The 21,567-nt window shown below is 35.2% G+C and overlaps 1 protein-coding gene across 1 annotated transcript in view; it reads right to left on the reverse strand.

The window, feature by feature from the left end:
* CCDC73 (coiled-coil domain containing 73) overlaps positions 1-21,567 on the reverse strand; it is a gene marked incomplete at both ends in the record, with an annotated part of 57,714 nt that overhangs the window by 5,718 nt on the left and 30,429 nt on the right. Inside the window, 8 exons of the mRNA XM_082485049.1 lie at positions 671-2,203; positions 3,341-3,509; positions 5,047-5,082; positions 8,610-8,741; positions 10,656-10,766; positions 15,249-15,353; positions 17,969-18,028; positions 18,364-18,492. Coding sequence (XP_082341175.1) covers positions 671-2,203; positions 3,341-3,509; positions 5,047-5,082; positions 8,610-8,741; positions 10,656-10,766; positions 15,249-15,353; positions 17,969-18,028; positions 18,364-18,492 — 2,275 coding nt within the window. The remainder of the gene's footprint in view (positions 1-670; positions 2,204-3,340; positions 3,510-5,046; positions 5,083-8,609; positions 8,742-10,655; positions 10,767-15,248; positions 15,354-17,968; positions 18,029-18,363; positions 18,493-21,567) is intronic.

Raw genomic sequence — 21,567 nt, forward strand, 5'->3', positions numbered from 1 at the left:
GTTTTGCATATGCAAAACATTGCTCAGCAAATAATCAGGAAGTGCCAACAGTAGTAGATTAAAAAGTTCCTTGAGCACTCTTAACACCTAGGTGTGTTTTCCAGAGCTGCAGAGAATATAAACTTCTCTTTTCACACATTCAACACGTTCAGATGGTTTTAAGGGTCCATCTGAATTGAAGATGGACAATAAAATAAAAAAGTAAACTTTCTTTAAGCCCCATTCAAAGCTGCATCTACTGGTTCAAAAACTACCCTAATTTTTTATGCAAAACGAGGGCATTGAATGATTTCCAAAAGTTGCTCAGTGCTTTCCAGATACGTGCAGAGCCCTGATAGATTATGGTCTACATTAGGGTTAGAAATGCCTATAAAAATTCAGTTTGTTATTGCACTACTTTTCTTTCACAAAGGGAAATATGAGAAGTTGTTTATTTAATCAGGCAATTGAGCAAACAAAAGCTGTTTAGTTGCTTTTATACTATAAATTGACAGAGAGACATCATCTTTCAGGTTTGGGTTTTTTTTTTTTTTACCATGTAACTAAAATGTTAGAAGGTTTATATTTTTCTAACGCTACACGAAACTCAGATGCACAAGTTCCACATTTTGGTAATTTTTCCAAGTATATTCAGTACATGCTTCAAAACATAAATGCTTACATTTCTTACCTAGTTCTGTTTCTCTTCTGTCAACATTTTCACTGAGATTTTGACACTGTGTTTTTGAAATAACCTTTGTGTTTTCCACTAAGCATGGTAGTTTTTCTTTCAAAAGGGAAGGTTCCTTGGAAGCTGAAGCCCGTGTATCTTGACCTCTCATTTGATTTACCCTTGAACAAGAACTGAGGTCTAAAAAATTTAAGTATACTGGATTTTTCTCAGCTTTTTTATCTGAGGTTGAAAGATCAAAGGATGACCTTCCACTTATGTTTACTAAATTTCCAGATGTTCTCATGGGTAAAGAGCATGATTCTTTCAGGTCACCCTCAGCAAACTTCCTTCCTGGAACTGTAGTATTCATAGAGTTGTTTTTCTCTGATAATAATGTGTTATTTGTTGAATTATTGATCTCCAGGGAATGTCCATTTTTGATGGAGTGTATCTGAATATCATCAATAACTTTTTTACATGGAATTAGTTTATCTGTAATAATTCTGTCTGTTGGGTTGTTTTTATGAGCATCAGCCTCCACTGGAGATACATCTTCAGCATTCAAAGAACATGTATTTGTATCATTCCCTGTTTGTTCAGCACTGTCTTGTTCAGGTTGCTTGCTGCGCATGTCATCCACATTTATTCCTCTTTCTATTTTGGGGGGACATAAATTGAAAGTACTTAAGAGAGACATATTATCACTGTGTTCTTTTGTGGCATCATCACTGCTTGCATTATCACAATGAACAGTTGGTAGATTTTGAGCATCAGTTGCTGGAACACCAGCACTCCTCAGCGCACTGTTTATGTTTCTGGCATGGTCATCGTAAATTCCGTCTTCAGCATCTACGTGTGTCTGTTTAAAAGGAAGTTTATCTCTACGTAAACCACTCAGATTTAACAAGTTTTTTTCTGTTTTATGTAATCCATTACCTACATAATTGTCACTGTCCAGGAAGCTACATTTTTGGTATTCCATTTGAGAATTTTCTTTAGTATAAGATAGGATGCCAAAACTTAATTCCTTAGCTTGATGATTATCTAGACTCTCACACACAGCATTCTTCCCAGTGCAAAGAACCACTTCAGACTCAGGTTTGGGTGCTTCAAGTGTAAGGACACTTTTGTTGTGTTGTATGGCATTCGATTTTTTATCTGCCTTAGTTGAAACTGATTCATCTGCAGTATTGCACAGTTCTTGTTTGCTAGAGTCGGTCCCCTCACTCACATTTTTCTTGTAGACATCAACAGTGTTAGTACTGTCTAAAAAGATCTTTTTTTGTTTGTGGCGTGCTGCCAATGACTCGGTGCTGTCCTGTAGCTTTGGTTCTAAATTTGAATTTTTTTTCTCCAGTAACATTCTAGGTGTTGTTCCTAGGTTTTCTGCTTCTTTGCATTCAGTGACATGTATTTCTGAGGTCTGTCCTTGGGTAATTAAATCAGTATCTGTGCAGAGGGTATTCCTGGGAGAAGCCTCCCTTTGCTTTTCTTCATAAGGGCTAGCAACATTAATTTCATCCTTAAAACTGTTTTCAAGTACTTGTAAATCTGTTAGAGTAAGTGCATTCTCTAGTTAGTGACAGATAACCCAGAGGTTAAGTAATGCTTTACTATTACAGTTAAAAATTTCCAAAGAGATAGACTCAAGATTAGTATCAATACTGACTTTTCTTATCTTACATTACATACACAAGTCTATCAAAAACTTACTGACGATAAGTATTGTATTATGGTAACTTGCAAAATATATATAAACTGTTCAAACAGAAAATATATTAACATTCTGTAGATTTTAGATATGCCTTACAGTTGAAATATTTCCCAACTGATATCTGTCAGCCTTAGTATTGAAAGGAGTCCTCATTATGAAATTGTAACACATACTTAATCAACCATCGTATATCTACATAAAGTTGAAGCCACTGGTTACTACTGCAACTGTATTTGTCTTTATTTTTGAAAGTGGCATTTTTAGCCACCAAACAAAACTGTTTAAGGGACTAGATTCATACCAAAAGGAATATGCTATGACTTGCTGGTAGTGGGCCAGTGAGAAATAACAAGCATTTCAGTATCAGAAAGGTATCTTCTGAAAAATGCACTCAAAGGCTGTGAACAACGATCTTTTAAAACAGTCAATTTGCAGTTAATAAGCTTTTAAATTTCCACTTATCTTTGCTACATTTTAGAGAGAGCATTAGACACTAAGTAAATTTCCTTTAGGTGGCTTAAAAAAATTACTTACTGGAGTTACAAAGTACTTTGTATAGAAAAGTATTAGGATTATCCACATGAACAGACCTTCATTGTCCTGTGCAATGCAGTCAATCTCTTTCTGCCTTTTTTCATTGTTTTATTGGAAAGGGAAAGTCCTTGGTTTTGTTTCTATATACATTATAGTTCTTCCTAACTCCTGTTCACTTCTTGAACTGACACGCAGAGAGAGTATTGCAACAGCTTGAGGTGTTACAGCACTTGGATTTTAACGTCTCAGGGCAGCCAGTGCAAGTACTGTGCTTTCATTCAGAGCTTTGTGGATTTATCATAGATTAACACTACTGACACCAAGAATTTTACTGTTGTTAGTACAAAAACAAGCACTCTCTTGTCATATACTGCATCTGTAAGCATTTATCCTTTCTTCAACAATACCACTTTTCTCTATTATCCATGTAATATTATTACCTTGTTGTATCTGTAATTCCTCAATGCTTAAAGAGTAGTCCATTGCATTTTTTAATTCAGTTTCTTCTTCATGTCCAAAGCTACAGTCTTTTCTTATTATAGACTGCACGCGTTCATTTTCTTTCTCAGTAGCCTGTATTTCACTGTCTTTTGAGTGTTCTTGACCACTCTGGTGTCAGAAGGAACAAAAGATTATACATATTTTAATAATTTACTACTGATTAGATTTAAAGTTCAGGGCTTAGATTTAAAATTATTTTTGCAATTCTGGTGGAAAACAAAGACCATTCACCTGAAGTATACAAAGTTAATGTAAATGGAGAAAAAAAGCAGACTAATACCCTAGAAGAGTAGGAAGGAAATTAGAGACTGCTATATTACAGCCCACAGAGAAAAAGTTTCACAGATTGAGAGAATTTCTCAGAGGAAGGAATATGTGTTGTATATGTCCTGACTGGATCACTCCCTCTGTCTGCGGCTACATCAGTGAACTGCTCAGTAATATCATGCAGAAAAAAAACCTGCATGATTACTAATTACACTCAAACACATGTGCATACGCACAAACACTTTTTTTCCCTCTAACAAACTACCTAAGATTTTTAACTTCGTTTCATAGGCAAGTAAGGCTTATGAATTTGCAATTCCAGTTAGTCAGTTCCTCATTCCCTCCCAGATGGCTTTTTAACCTCAATTTGAGTAAAATTGAACAGGAGTAGAAGCCTGAAAGATGTGTCTACTTAAACTTTAAGTCACTGGTCTACTACTGCAGCTGTATTTGTCTTCATTTTTGAAAGTTGCATTCGATAAAGTTCTGTGAAAACTGGGAGCTGAATAGTGAAGAAACACCCTAATAAAACCACAAAAAAAAAAAAAAAAAAAAGAAAAGTAGATGCATCCTTTATCATCATCAGCTGTTTGGCAGCTGAAGGCAGGAGCACATGCTGGCTCTTGCCCTACAGATAGGACATAAAAGTAGGTAGATGTGGGAGGGAGCAGGGGTATTGCTTAGTCTACAAAAGATGTGAGAAAAAGCTGGAGATACTTGGGTGACTGGAGGTGTTGCAAAAGGAAGGCTGGAATGTGGGAGGGAGTTACAAGTGCTGTGGCTGGGCATCGGATATGGGGGGAGGACAGAATATATTGCAAAATGTAGGGAGGTGCATAGACAACACTGGTCAAAAATGGGATTATTGCAATGGTGGCAAAGTAGATGATGTGGAATACAAATCTGCAGGAAACAAGTTTCTACAGGTCACACAAACATCCTGATGCTCCCAGCTTTGCTGATTTGGGGGAGGGAGGAGTCATGGTGAATGGAGTAAGGTCTTAAAAATAGTTTTCCTCTGCCAAATACTCCACCTTCAATTTGAAGTTTCAATTGACATTTCTTTCTCTTTTCCTCATGTTTTATCATCATCTTCCCTGTCATTCTGATTTGGAAATCATAAATATTACATCTTTTTTGTTTTTTAAGTTTTTAATTAGTTAATTTTGCTTCTTGGCTATATACAGCCTTGGCATTACATTTTCAAGCTTTTCTTTACAAATAAGACAAATTTCCTTTTTCTTTCATGAAATATGTAATTCTTTTATAAACTCTTGCTTCTGGGAGCTGTTTCTTTAGACAGAAACACCAAACACAATATAACCGTGCATGTTACTCTTTTGTACAGATATAAAACAGCTACTACGGTGCAACTTACCACATTTGTTGGTATGGGCTGAACTGCTGAATCCATCTGAAACAAACGTGATAAAGTGTTTTTAGAAAGGGAGAACAGTTACATGATTCCTTTCCCAGATTTTCAGATGGGTCGAATAAATCTAGTTCCCATTAACTTCAAATAGCTGCTCAGCCCTTCAAAAATGGGTCCAAGACGCATAAACTAAAATGCCCACATATCAAAACTATCAGACCCAGATTTTGATTTTTCTCTGTGATTTAGTAAAATCTAACTAAGCAACATACATCTACAAAAGATGACCTTTCCCTCAACAGAATATTTCATACTGTGAAATTCAAAACCTCAAAGCCAGATCTCCCTGTACATCTACACATAAAAGAATTACAATAACCCATCACTAGGTGCAGCCCTATTCTCTAATGGTACACAGCTGTATTACAAATGATATTAAAATAAATGTGAAGCATGGTAAAGTTAAACTGAATTGCAATTTGAGTCTGCAATAAGGTCTGACATTGTACCTTTCTTTTAAAACAGGCTTTTGTTTAATTACTATTCCACAGGTGATCGGTATGAAGTTTACATACATTCTAAATTTTATGCCCCACAAATAATCACAGGGATTTCAGATTGCACTATGTGTAAAAATAAATATATGCATATTTCCTTGCAACACTTGGATGTAAATCATAGCAAACACCTTGCACTTTTATGTTTTACTAGACACTGACTCATTACCGATACAAAGTGAAATTCCACAAATTGGAACAATCAATATGATCTGCTGCAGCTCCTGTAATTTCTTGGCAGTGTTCCACTGGAGATTTGACTCAGCCTAACCTGCCTAGCTTTTGAAGTCTTACAATCATACAACACAAGGTGGTATGGCAATTTGCCATAAGATAGCATAAGATACATATTTAGAAGACATTTCAGATTTTTTTTTTTTGCATTTATGGGTGTATGCTTTAAGCTTATCTACCTTCAAACACATTAGGTTATCTTAGTAAGCACAAGTACTGTTTGTCATGAATGAGTGATTTTGTGCATTGATTCTGCATCTGAAGTCTAATTCATATTTCCTTTCATTCAAAGAAATAATGATTTTTAAATGTTACACAATTTGCATTATACTTCATGCTGCTTTGGCATGATTAGTGCTCATTTCAAGTCTAACTTCCATTGTGTTATTAAGCACATCCCAGCAGTTATGTCTGTATATACCATAGAACCATAGGGTTGGAAGGGACCTCTGGAGATCATCTAGTCCAAACCCCGTGCCAGAGCAGGGCCACCTTAGAGCAGGTTGCACAGGAACACGTCCAGGCAGGTTTTGAATGTCTCCAGAGATGGACACTCCACCACCTCTCTGGGCAGCCTGCTCCTGTGCTCTACCACCCTCAAGGTAAAGAAGTTCCTCCTGATGTTTAGGTGGAACTTCCTATACTCAAGTTTGTGCCCGTTACCTCTTGTCCTGTCACTGGGCACCACCGAAAAGAGCCTGGCCCCATCCTCCTGGCACCCACCCTTTAAGTATTTATAAGCATTGATCAGGTCCCCCCTCAACCATTTTTTTTCCAGACTAAAGAGACCCAATTCCCTCAGTCTTTCTTCATAAGAGAGGTGTTCCAGTCCCCTAATCATCTTGGTAGCCCTATGCTGCACCCTCTCCAGCAGTTCCCTGTCCTTCTTGAGCTGGGGAGCCCAGAACTGGACACAGTACTCCAGGTGCAGCCTCACCAAGGCAGAGTAGAGGGGGAGGATGACCTCCCTTCACCTGCTGGCCACACTCTTCTTGATGCACCCCAGGATGCCATTGGCCTTCTTGGCCACAAGGGCACATTGCTGGCTCATGGTCATCCTGTTGTCCACCAGGACTCCCAGGTCTCTTTCTACAGAGCTGCTCTCCAGCAGGTCAGCCCCCAACCTGTACTGCTGATGGGGTTATTCCTCCCCAGGTGCAGCACCCTATACTTGCCCTTATTGAATTTCGTAAGACTCCTCTCCGCCCAACTCTCCAGCCTGTCCAGGTCTGTATGACAGCACAGCCTTCTGGTGTGTCAGCCACCTCTCCCAGTTTTGTATCATCAGCAAACTTGCTGAGGGTGCACTCTACCCCCTCATCCAAGTCGTTGATGAATATATTGAACAGGACTGGACCCATGACCCCTGGGGAACACCACTCGTCACTGACCTCCAACTAGACTCTGCGCCCCTAACCACAACCCTCTGAGCTCTGTCTTGCAGCCAGTTTTCTATCCACCTTACTGTCCATTCATCTAACCCACTATTCCTAAGCTTACCTATGAGGATGCTGTGGGAGACCGTGTCAAACACCTTGCTGAAGTCAAGGTAGACCACATCTACCGCTCCTCCCTCATCTATCCATCCAGTCACACCACATATTCATATATGTGTATATGTATGTTTTTGAGCTATAAACGTACATACATGCATTGTGAAGAAACTGATTTTAAGTTCTTCCAAATTCTAAAATATTATTACAGTTTGTCATTTTACTGATAATTCATAGACTAGTTCAAAAAACATAATGTCTTTACAGTCCTAGTGTCTTCCTAACACTGAAAGCAAAGTCATATACATGTAAAATGAGTTTTCCCTTCTCTGAAGCATAATTCGTTATTTGGATGTAAAAACTAATGGAAAAAAATGATATAACCAATACTCAATTGAACAACAGAATATACTGAATGCACAGGGAAAGTTCTTCTTACTGCTTATGACTCTTCCCATTTTTTCCATCTTAAAGACTGGAATATAAATTTGCTATCCAGTTTAAGTAAGGGATAACACGTATCTGCAGGGCTACATGCTTTTCCTTTTGCTCCCAAAGACCATCTTCATGTGCTTAACCGCTTGTTGACTTCTTATATGTGCTCTGAATTTAGAGCCGAACATGGATTTGATTCACCCAGCAATGAGAGCTCACTTCTAGTTCAACCTGCGCTGCATAAAAGTCTTTTACCTCCTGCAATGCATTATTTGTTGAGCTTGCTATGCCTTTGATGATTCTCAAAGACACTAAGTGAAATAAAGATATTTTTTTTTTTTTTTTTTAACTAAAACTGACAACCTTAGATAATCTATATGTTTATAAAACAAATCTGATCTGTCCCATGTTAGGGAAGCTGAAATTGGTTCCTCTGAATAGAAATGGAGTTACCTCCACACTTCCAGGGAACTCATATACATATGAAGTCAATGGGTGTGTCACAGTATTTGAGAAACACCCATGCAAACTATATTTGTGAAATAGGATTTAATAAAGATAGATTATTTAAGATAACTGCTATCTATTATGTATAAATTTATTAATGAGGTAACATCTCAAGTTTCTATCATATAAGCACCCTTTCGCATGAAAGGGAAATATTCTCTGGGTACAGTAAGTTTTAATGGGATCTTGGATCATTGATTACATCAGATAAATTTTTAGGTTTAGCCAATGTCAAAGGAAGATCAGTGGACATGACAGCCAGATTAGAAAAACTGTCATGTGTCTCATTCTTTAATACTTTTTACAAGAAATTGAAAGTAATGCAGCTATTGGAGACACTTACCTGTGGATTTTCCACTTGCTCAGAATGCCGATTTCCCTGAGGAGGATGATAATCTTCAGGATGCCTATGAACTCCTTTGAGGGAATTCAGCTCATTTTTAATAGCGTCCATTTCTCTTCTCATGTTATCCTCCTATAATAATTGAGGGTACACAGAGGACACAAACACAGATCTGCATGTTCAAATATGTAAACCAGTATTTTACAGGGGTATCAACAGCTTAGCAAATGAAAGTAAATCCTTAAAAGAAAGTATAGATGCTAAGGAATTTCTTTGTACAAAGTCAGATAATTTTGTGCTCTTTCATTCAAACCAATACCTTTTATTAATTGTTGTTTTTTGTTTGTTTGTTTTTTTCTTTTTTTTTTTTTTTTCCCACCATTTACTTCAAGAAGCAATGCTCAAAAAAGTGAGATTCGTATTTTTAGCTTCTTCCTTTTTTGGCTCAAAGATAAACATGCTAGTCAACAGTCATTCTCTACCTACACTGTCAAGAAACTACAACAGCAAATAATTTCTTTTGGCACTTCACTTCTGTAAACAGCCTTAAGTGTCCAATGCTTCTTTGGCAAGCACATAACAAATTTTTATATTTATAACAAAAAGGATGGTCAAAAATATAAGTTGTAAAAAGAACAGAAGGGCAATTTTACAGAAATACCCTCATTTAGCTGGCAAATATTTCCAGAGCAGTGTATAACGTTAACATTATCCATGATGAAGCTATACTTTAAGATATTAAGGGACCAGATTTCTAGTTGGCCACAGCAGAAATAAGGAGAGAAAAAAAAAAAAAAGAAATTATCTTCTAAAGAATAGTTGCAAACATTCCTGACAAATAAGCAGGGCCAATTCCCGTGTCTATACACGAAACTATGGTGTAAGACTCTCCTCGGAATCGGGGAGATCAAATCTTCTCAGGTAGTGAGCATCAGAACATCAACTATTTTGTAGTCTCATGGTTGCAGTCATCTCCATAGTGGATGCACTCAAGAGAGTTAGCCTTAGACAACAGGATTACAAGGACAATTTTGCATTATTTTCTCACAGCCTCCCTAAGAATCTACCAACCAAATTCAAAACCATTTTGGCAGGAGGTGCCAATTACAGAGAAATAAAAAGGGCAGACTGTTAAAGAAATGCTGCTTAGAGTCTGGTTTCCACACAGTAAACAGCTCTTGTCTTATTGAAGAAGTACTTGTAAACACGCATTTATTCCAGACAACTTTTACATCTACAATATTTAGCTAATTATTTTGTATTAAATAATTACTAAAGTATTCTTTAAAAATAATGAAGCAGTAGAAAGAACAGCAAACATTGAAGACAAATTATTGTTTAGGTGTACACAGAAGTGAATTCACCGAGTCTTTTACCTTTTCTTATCCCCCACAGCCCATGTTGAATAATTCCTGTCAAATCCGGACCTCTGCTTTAATGCATGCCTTCAGTATCTCTACCTGATTCAGTCTGAGGTAGGTGTTGGTTTTTTTTTTTTTCTTTTTCTGGGTATATGGCCCTTCAGAAGTACCTTTAGTCTGTGTCACTTCTGTCTATGTGTGTATACATTCATTTTTTTAGTATATGACAATTTACTGATAGTTTTTTTCAGGGTACAAGAGTGCAGCCTAGAAATGCTGGTATTCTCTGAATAAGTTGTGTAAAAAATTGCAAATTTCCTGAAAAATACATAAAATTCAATGTAAATTAAAAACTAAATCAGCTTTCATGTCTAGTAATGGCAAGTGTGTAATTCTGGAATATTTTTAAGTCCTAAATTCAAGGCAACACCTAATATGCTGGCTCTTGCTTTATAGAGCTGCAGGAAGTGCACTGACCTTTTAGAGCACAGAAGTCAACATTTCTCTTAAATCTACCTTTTAAAAATATTCTTTTTTAGAAGAGTCTGCATTACTGTAAAATAAATTGGTTGGTTTTATTGTATTATTTCTGCAATATTTTCTTGGCTTTTAGGAATTATGCGAAACACTTGATGACTATTTCAAAAACCTTTTAATATTCTAACGTTTTATTTAATAAACCTACATCTTTTTTCCAAGTTCTTAGTGCTTTCTCATGCTCATTCTGAAGATTAAGGAACTTTTCTTCATTTTCCTTTGCCTTCTCCCTTTGCAGCTCATTATCTCTTTCAAGGGTCTGCAATAAAATTAATTATCCAAAAAATAATCAATACCACATTAATGAATTTTGATGTGTTTTATGTTGCTTGGACCTTTGCTTCTAACATGCTGGAAGTGCCATACAGATCAGTGATAATGTGCTATCTCAACAATAATTTTCATAAATTAACAGAAAGGTGCTTATAGTTTAGCTAACAGGAAACAGGGGGAGGTTATGAAAAAAGAAATGGCTATAAAAGGGTATAAAAACACTTGCCATTATTCAGTTTCACTGCATAAGTTTTAATGTGCTGAAAAGTAATATAAAGTCCAGAGATGAGAAATGTGAAATGTAGCACAATCTAGACCCATTGTGCTTAAAGCAAAAACTACTGGATACCCAAAGAAACTATGTTTAGTTTTCTGAGCAGTTTTTCTATCCTAAATTGTTTATTAACCTATCTATATAAACTGCATAAACTTTAAATTCTAAAATATATCTATTGGATCATGAAGTATACATCTGATTATCCTTTAATTTATTTTTATTACATCACTGAAATAGGAGTGCATTAAAATAACAGTAATATTATCTTTTATACTATAATAATTGTACTTGCAACATTTTTGGGTTTACTCAGTCTTACTGTGCTAAATCAAAGCAGTCTTGCATAAATCAAGAGCAACTTCACACACATCTCAGTACTGTTGGAATTTTTAACCTATCACATTTTTATAGCAAACAATATGGAAGATAAAGGACTTACTGCATCCATTATCTACTATATAGATGACACAAATATATTTGATAATGTAAACATAACTTTAACACATGTAGCTATAGGACCAGCTACATATGTCTGACTGTGCTGAGCTGCTTTGAAAGTCCACTTGAAAACGGTTAAGATATGGAGGCAATACTCAAAAGCAATTCCTTTTTACTTAATCTTTTAACTAAAAATTAGTCTACTTCTTGATTCACTTAGCATCAATTTTAAAACGCCTATGTTAATTTAGCTACACTATTAACACAAATGTATTTTACAGGTATGACACTAGGAAAATTCAGACTACCTCGCATTTTTATACACATGGAAAAAGTTGTGCCTAAGAATACAATGAATCTTCTCTGACAAATTATATAATTAAAAAGATATGACAATTCAACAAAACATTATCTGAAAAATTGCACTCTGATGTAGCACCTTTCATACATTTTTATAAACTAGGAGTCCAAGACCTCCCGTCTTTGATAAACCTGCTCTAACTCCAAGGATTCTTTTACTTGTGTCTCAAACGCAACCTCCTTCGAGATGGAATATAATAGTTACTCACAGCATAGCTCTTGGGGAAAAAAGATCAGGCGTAGCAGGTGAATATAACTGACATTCTGTTAAAGCCAATTGTACAGAGAGGGGAATACCCGAATTCCTGGCATTCTCAAGTATTCTGTCATCCGTTAAAGAATTATAACATGTTTTTCTGAACTTTTAAGGACATTGGTATCCTAGCACTACATATGCATAGACAGAATGAGAAAGGACAGTATGATCCTTCTTGAATGTGACCTTACAAGTTTAAGTATACTGTCATCTCAAGCCCAAAATAAGCAGTAATTTTTTTTGTGAGTATAAGAATAAAAATATTTCCATGGGACTGTACAATCACTCCTTTCATTTTTCTATTATTCTGAAGAAGCTCTTTTTCTTGATGAGCAAGGTCCACAAATTTGACAGGTACGTAGGACAGAGCATAGGAATAATGCATGACCTTCAGACTCCATTCATCATATTGTGGTTCTAGAATCAAGAAAGATGAAAGCAATAACTCTCAAATTGGCAGGAAAGTGGGTAGACCCTTCAAGTTATATATTCAGCTCCCTATTTTATAAGTTCCATTTGTTGCTTTAAAAAAAATGACACTGCAAAATAAACAGTTAATGTTCTCTCATTTTGGGGAATATCCTAGTAATTGTATCAAACTGTCAGCCAAACAAGTAGTAAAAAGCAACACTATTTTATGACTACTGTTTAAAAAAAGACAGGCATTTTTGACAAATCAAAATAACCCCATGAGTTAATATGGAAAGAACAAGAACACATAACATGTACTTCTAGTATAACATTGTATTTACATCATGCTGTTTAACACAATTGCTGTACTTTATGCGTATATTTGATTTACAAAAAAGCACATTATTAAAATATCTAGCTGCTTTCATGTTTCCAGATGTAATCTCTTGAAAGCTTATCACTCATATGTGCATATACGTTACCCTTTAACTCCCATTCTCAAGTGAGAACATCTTGGTTTTGAGAATACACAGAATGCTCTCACAAAACTCAACTGAGATCAAATCCTAGCTGATCTTATGCGCCACAGTGAAGACTAAGAAGGAATATTTACTTCAAACTAAGTATTGAGGAGTCCTCATATAGTCCACAGAGCTTTCAAAGGTTGAAACAAGAGCCTCTTATTAGTGATGCATGTCTCACAACACCAATTTCATCTAAAGTACTTGTGCCTGCAAGAAACTAGCTTTGAAGACTACACTGAAGCTTTGATGACTAGAAATAGTTTGTCCTGAAGTTAGAAAAACAGAAAACATTAATAGCTTCCCAATGTCTAGTATAAACAGGACCCAAATCAAAGCAGGCTCTCCAATCAGAGTTAGTATTATTGCAAATTAGAAATCAATTGTTGGCCTGTACAGGCTGCAAAACAGGAACTTGTACTCAATTCATACTTTAACAACAGGAGAACAAGCTACACTGTTCTTATACTTGTAGACATTTATGTGGAATCCAAAGATAAGATTCACAGATATCATTCAGTTTTAGCTGGAGCTTTATGGCATACTATAAACTTTACCTCAGATGGGAAAAAATAGCTCAGACATACTATCAGAAAAAGTACTTTTAGAATACATCCACTATTCAATAATCCAGACACAAAGCACCCCCTGCATTATGAAAGTCATCACCAGTAAAGTTATATACCAATTAAATGATCTCAAGCTTCTGGTTTAATTTACAAAGTAATTTCAGTTATCTTAAAAAATAGAATGCTTGTTAAGGTCTTACTTTAACAAAAACCAGTATTGTATGAATAGCAAGTAATCCAGCTGTTTCACTGGACCAAACATATAAATAACAGAGGTTACAGAAAATCATGCTACTTCAGGCAATTTTACAGCCAAGGACTGTTAAGTTAATCTTGGTTAAAAGTTTCAAATGTGCTAAGAAAAACACAAGCCTTTCCCCATTTAACTGTGCTTTGTCATTTTATTATTATTCTTTTTTTAAAAGAGCCAATATATAAAAAAGGAACTTGAGAACTCTGAAGATTCATAATGAACTGGTGGGACTGTTCTCCAGGTTGAGATGCATCTCCTTGATTCTAGAGTACTCTGAGATCAAAGCATTTTAAGTCACGAAAATCCAACACTGAACTAATATACAGGAACCGAAACATCTGAAATCAGTGACTCCTCTGTCTTCCAGTCACTGCAACTTTATCAAGCACTACAAAGCAGGTACTTTCAAAATTCCTAGTGAAATTTTAGCTGGTTTCTGATGGAGAACATAACTCAGCTTTAACCTTACTTGTTTCATCAAAATGCAAAATTCATGTATTTATATTGTGGCAGAAGACAAACTGCTTACACCTATTAAAAGACTAAAGGCTTACGTGAAGTGAATCGAATTTCAATTTAGCATAGAAGCATTTACTTAGAAACAAAAGTATACATGCACACAGGAAGTTTAATTTGACATTATCTGAGATCCTAGTTCAAAACCTTGGCCTCACAGGCCAAGCAAAAAATGGAATAGTTGTGGTTATGTATAGACAAATAGTAGGTAATAATTATTAATAGTGCAATTAACGGTTGTTCCTGAACTCTGCATGGCACATCTGACTGGAACAGATATGACCTTAATCTTCAGTGCACTGTGAGCCAATCTGACTGCTTGTGTAATTTAGAGTCTAAACTGTTCTGAGCCACTTGAACATGCTCATAGAGGAACTGAGGGATGCTGCAACTCCATGCTTTCCTCCGTGGCTACTTACCACCTCTTGCATAAATACAACACCAGAAATGGCTACAGATATGCTTTTTTTTAGGCCCTCTGCTCTAATGACATTGCGGATGAGCGCTGTCTACGAAGATCTGAAATTTCAAGTGTTTTCCAGAAAATAAATATATACCTACATGAAAATTGTAAGAAACAAAAGTCATAAAATCATTTGATTTCAAAATACTTGAAAGCTACCCCCATGTTCTGGTTTTACCCTCCAGAAATGGCTGGTAAGAATGGCAACCATGATTTACTTTAGGGGGGGAACTAAAAAAGGGAAACCATAGACTGTGTTTCAAGGTTCATGCTGACAGTTAAGGAGCTGAGGGAGCAATGGAAGTGAGGTCAAAAGTTCTGAAAAGCATACAGATGTCTTTAACAGCCCCGGACTTAAAAAATACATAACAGATAGTAGCTTGTCTAATCAAGAAGAATCTGACCTGATATTCTTCTTTCAGTGCATTTAATTCACTTTCCATTCTAACATTCGTTTGGGTTATTCGCTGAAGCAGCTCCTGCACACATTGTAGAGAGCTGAGAATTTCCTTATTAATAAAAACAAATTAGGATATACTGAATAAGATTTTGTTTTGAAGTTTAAACATTAGATAATTTATGTCTTTTAGATTACCATACTTATTTTTAATTCTGCCAGTGGTTACAAAATCATGCATATAAAAATGTACTCCAACATCAACATTGGGGAAGGGCTCGTAGGAAGAAATCAGAACAACTCCAGGTTTTTCTGGCCTTTTGCCTTGGAGAAGATAATGTTATTATAACTTATTATAACTTATTCTTCTTCAGGGAATTTTCTTATAATTAAAAATAACAATCCATTGATACTTTAAACATATTTCAGTGCAAATCTGAATAAAATTATATCAAATCCAACCCCACCGTGAGTTCAATTAATCTAAACAAATAATTTTATGGTACCATATTACAGTTCTGGAAAATATGGAAAAACCCAGAGAAATTAGGCAATATGACAGGCGAGTAATCACTTTCATTAATGGATCACCCTTATGTGATATTATTTTGTATCTCCTGAATTAGATCCTAATAGTTGTGAACTAATACATATTAGCTTCGCATCATATGGTGCAAGTACATCAGATTTTGTGGTACCTTCATCAAAAGTATATTGTTACTTCAAGAAGAGTAAGTTCGAAAAAAAAAAAAAAAAAGAGCCATCAAAAAATAAGTTGATTAAGGTGGCATAGATTTACAAACCCATGGGTGCTGCCATTATGTTTGTTGCAGTTAGCTGAAAAAGTGGATGGAATGGAGACAGTCATTTTATATTAATAAAACTACAGAACACGTTTCCAAAGATTCAGAGGGAACGACATAGCCAAGCCAATCTCTACTTCCTAAATACCAGAACAGCAGTTACTAAAAGACCATCTGCACAGGAAAAAAACCCTTAAGTTTCAGGTAGAAGATATTCTTAAATATGCTCATTTGTATCAAATTATATTGAGAAAGGAACGTATTATTAAAATGAAGTACTTTCATTTACTTACAAAGAGCTTTCAAGTTTATCTGGTTTTGGTTTCACATATACAACTATCCACTAAAAATAAAATCATTATTTTGGGTGTACTCTCAATTCCTTTTCATGCATGTATGCTCTCATGCAGAGAAAAATAATATTTTTGCACTGAAACTTAATTTATCTTTAGTTCAATTTTACATCTAGAAAACTGAACCACAGAGATGTGGAACGGCATGCCCAGTGTCATCTAACAGGTCAGCAGCAGAGGTAGACATGTCTTTTGAATCCAATACAGTGTTCACTCAGCTAGACAAAATTGCTTCTCTGCATACAGTTCAGTGTAAATCGACTATAATTTAGATAGTATATTCAGCCTTAGCCCAAGAACCAGTGAAACTAGTATCTTCAGTTAATCCAGATAGTGAATTTGTGGCTCTCCATAATACCAAAATCCAGGTTCTAACCAAGGTTCTTGGAGAAAACATGAAGTTAATCTCTATATTAGAGCCCTCCCCAGATTGGTACCAAACACTTCCATATGTTAAAAAACAATCAACCAACCTCTAGCAATTCACACAGAAGAAAACAGAGAAACAAAACACATTCCTTCTCTTAGATAATACATATCAAATATGCATATGAATTATGCTACAAGCATTTACACATAGTGTATTAGTGCATTCAGGGCTGTGGGAGTAATGAGATCTGAGTATGTCTCTTGTTTTTTCCCCAATGTTTATTGGCAAGTATTTCTAAAAAACAAATTCAAAATACAAACAGGCTTTTATGGATTGGAAGAGTACTGCTGGATTAGCCTTCAATGAATGCTCAGTGGATATACAAGCAAGCTACTGCCTTTGCCTCTTCCCGAGAACAAGAATGATACACTTCTGACATGTTTAGTTTAATGAACTGTAGAATGAAAATTCTGCAACTGTTTATGAAAAGAAAAACAAACCCCCCTTTAATATTAATATATAATTTTTTATATATAAAATATAGTATAACCTTAATATTCTGCAAAGCAGTATATTATGCTGTTATTACAGGGAACATAAATTTTTTGCTGTGTTTGATACTTGGCTCCATGTATCTTGGTCTGAATATCAGAATTTGTGCTGGAACACACCTGAGTTTGCGATTGAACACAATTTTAACTCTGTTCATCTATGTATAGGTGTAGCTTAATATTCTATACATGTATGTTCTGTAGGAATGGAACACCATTTCCTTTGTATGTGATTGATATACGATTCCAATTTTACCTGGTTTCAATACCAGGAGTATTACAGTAAACTGTTGGCAACTGGAAAGCAGAACAGCGAGCATGTTATGCAAACCTTACTGCTTATTCATACTGAACTGATATGTAAACAACCATTTCATGGGTATACCAAATTTCTCCAATCTGAATTCAAAGACAAAAGTTAAGACTTGGAATAAAGTGTCAAGCAATGTACTTAGTTTTGCTAATATACTTTCTAAAAACTGAGGCATAAGATCCCATTTATGTTAGAATAAAAATATTTACTGAAGAGTAAATAAGTGAATTTAATTAGTTTTAATAGCTTAGGATAATAATTTAAGAAAAAATATAAAATATAGCACATATATTCTTAAGTGACTTTTAAATAGCAAAATTGTATAAATACAACTCACCAACTTTTCTTCTTTAATGTGAGTGTTTTCTTCTTGAACTTTTTTAGTAACTGCCATCTCCTTAAAAAAAGAGCATGAAGAACAGTAAAAGGCACTTAAAATTACTGTCCATTTTCTTTAGTAATATTGTATTAACGTGAATCATCATGAGGCTATCTAAAGAAACTAAATTGTTTTGAAATGTATTCTTATCTTTTTTTTATATACTATAAAATTATATTTATTTACTTCCCTAGAAAAGGTCGTTCTGGAAACAATTTTGTTATATTTTATATGCAGTTAGTAGAAAGAAATCACTAATCTGTATAAATCAGAGAGATCATTGCCATGATGTTTGCTGAATGAAGAACAGAAAATATTCACCAAAATTTTAATTTGCTTAAATTCCAAAATACCATTCTGATTTTTTGTTGCAGTTCTTGAACCTGTTTTTCCTTTGCTGCAAGATTGATGTTTTCTTCTCCCACCCTGTACTGAGATGTGACCTTGGACCTTACCAAGTCTGTAGTTACTTTCTTCAGTTCCTTAACACAGGAAACACATATAAATAGTTCATCCAGTATAGGCATTGCAATTCAAAACAAAGACAAATCTTTTAAACTATCCTGAGTCATGCCCTACTTTTAAATAACGTATGGAAACAACAGAATAAATTAGAGGAACTGAAATGCGTAAGACTGACTTGCTAAACTTTTTATTTGTCACACATGGCTAAAAGTTTATTTTCAGAGGTAAAGTGTTATTGTGCTAATTTTACTGTTTGAAGTATTTATGATACTTAAACATTTTCTTATTTTCTCTCCCAAGAAGTATTTTAGAAATGGACATTGAGTTGGTATTGGTAAAACCTCCTACACCGAGATATACAATAGGAATAAAGTACCTATTATAACTACTGTGTATGTTCCTGGGAATCAGGAGGGAAAAAAGAAAGAATAGTGACTATCTGGTAAAAACAGGAACTGGCTATAAATTTGGAGGATCTTTGCTTTTCCTGAAAAATTAATTACTTAATCTCAGGAGAATGCTAAATTAATTTTGTATTAGAGGCTTCTACAACATGATTTTCCATCTAAAATATGCCTTTGATTTTATAGTCTTTATAATCTTTTAAATATCCTGCTTTTTTTATATATATATATATATCTGTTTTCTAACCAGTTTATTCCAAGCTCCCAGTGCAGCAAATAAACAGCAAATGCTTTGATCTCATTAAATTACAACTTATAGTTCCTGGAGTCATAAATATTGTGTCCTGTTCTCCCCTACCCCTCCCATTCTGGTACAAGGTAGTCTGTTTAATATCGCTCTCTCCTTGAGCACTCTGACGTTTACTCAGACAAATAGCAGAGGTTATGAATGCTGTTCACAGATAGTATCAAGAATTCTTCATGATGCCATAGTGGTGAACCAAGCATTCAGAATGGTAATAGTTTTATCTAACAACTAAGTTTGGTCTGTTTAACTTTTCTTCACAAAACTGGAATTCCATCTTATCACAGACCAATGGTTTAACTGTTCTGGACAAAATCATATAACAGTACAAAAGAAAAAGGGAAGATTACGTTGTAGCTGAAATTCACAAATACAAAGTTTTGTGGAAAATATAAGTATAGGTACTACTTCTAAATAAATCATTTTTTTGCTAGAGGCTTTATTTCTCATGTATTTTAGCCATAAATAAATCTAAAATGATGTAGTAAGTTCTAAGTGTGATTGCAGAATCAATTATAGAACCCAAAGATGGCAATGCTTTAGAATCGTGATATTCTGTAACAGAATAAGGCTTTTTCCAGCTTTTGCAAAAAACCCCATATATTAGTTGTATTATTTTTACTAGAAGGCTCTGTAATTAAATATGCAAGGAGAGTTTCTACATTTAAGTGGCAGAAGGTGCAAGCAGTTTTAACTTTGTAAAAAGTGAAAAGCTGCACTATGCCAATCTTTACAGAGAACCAGATTAATGGTACACAGAACACAGCTAACAGGTTGTGTGCTACACAAACAGGTGCAAGAGCCTGCTATGGATTTCATAGCATATATTTGCCAAAACTCTGAGTTTATTGTGTGCAGAAAAAAAATCTTAGTACTTATTTTGTCACAGGGGAAGAACAAATCGTATTAAGTAAATCGTGCCCTTGAGGTAGAAAAGATGACTGGATTGTTTTCTTTGTATATGGCAGGTGGATGTGTATAATCCATCTGGAAACAAACCCAGATCTGCTGATCTAACAAAGCTGTGGCCAGGAAAAAACAAAGCCAACAAGCAACCAAAAACCAACACAACCCTCAAAAGAACCAACACAAACCAGATCACCAAAAATAAGTGAAAGCACAAGCTTTGTAGCTGTAAATATAATATAATTTTATACATACATATGTGTATTTTCTTGTACTCTGAAATTAAAAACATGTTCATCCCCAGAGTTTTTGCTTCTTTTTCTAGTAATTTCTGTCATTAAAAGGTCACTAGGAATATTCAGAACCCTATAAATTAAATTGAATCTGGAAAATAATTTTATCAGGTTTTGGGGAATGGTACAAAAGAATGATAAGGCTTTAAACCCATTCCTTTGATGTGTTGTTAGCAGCCAACACTTAGGGACATGTTTTCAGAAACACTTCAAGCCAGCGTTAAGTCAAGAGTGACACAAGAGACCATCCTGCTCCTTAAATGTATTTTCCTTTTGCCAGTTGATCTAAGCTAAAACTTACTTGCTTTTTTGGTAAAACGTAGTTTTGATCAATACAAAATTTTCATTGTACTTTCCCTCAAGGCCACACAAATGCATGTGCCACCATGAAGAGGTGGTACAGGACTGGAAAAGCAGCCAGCCCAGGCAGATGCAACCACTTCCCAAGACAGTGCTGATACTTTACACAAACTTTAAGTAAAAAAAAAAAAAAAAAAAACCACTATGTTTTTTTGCTCTCTTCCTAGATTGGTGCAACTCTCTTGTAACCTTTCAGGCCCTAAGTAACATAGTTGTTTTTTAAAGGTTTGTTTCATTCTGCTGCTTTTCTTGGCCAGATTTCAATGCAAGCATTTTCACAGTGCTTGAAAAGAATCCTACCACAGTGAATATCTAAATGTTCAAATTCTAAAATAAATGTTACTGAAAAGGAAATTATGCCATAGCCTGTTAAGCCAAGATTTAGGAAAGGGATTTGTAAGCAGGCAATGTCAAGAGCAAACTATAACCTCTCTAAATCCCAGAAGACTAAATCTGTGCAGAATGGACCTCGGTTTAATTCAGCTTTTACTGTTGTACATATTTAACACCTCCATCACATACCTGCAATTTCATTAAAAGTGAAGATTAGTTTAGTTTTATCCACAAATGTTGAATAGAATTCACTACCTTCATATTCCAATTAAGAACAAATACATGAGGTCATCCTGGGCTGAGTCAAAGTAATGGCTGTGATAAGAGTTGACAGCGAAATTAAGATTTTAGTACTATGGATAGTCATTCCCACTCCAGCATTGAGGCTAGAGAGGAAAGAAGTTTGAACCCACAAGCTGTCAGACCTGTTAGAGGTCAGTCAAGTCCCCAAGGCAGATAAAACCAGCTTTATAACTTGTCCCAACTTGTGCT

This window comes from Vanellus vanellus, assembly GCF_965231255.1.
Source record: "Vanellus vanellus genome assembly, chromosome: 6".
NCBI lineage: Eukaryota > Metazoa > Chordata > Aves > Charadriiformes > Charadriidae > Vanellus > Vanellus vanellus.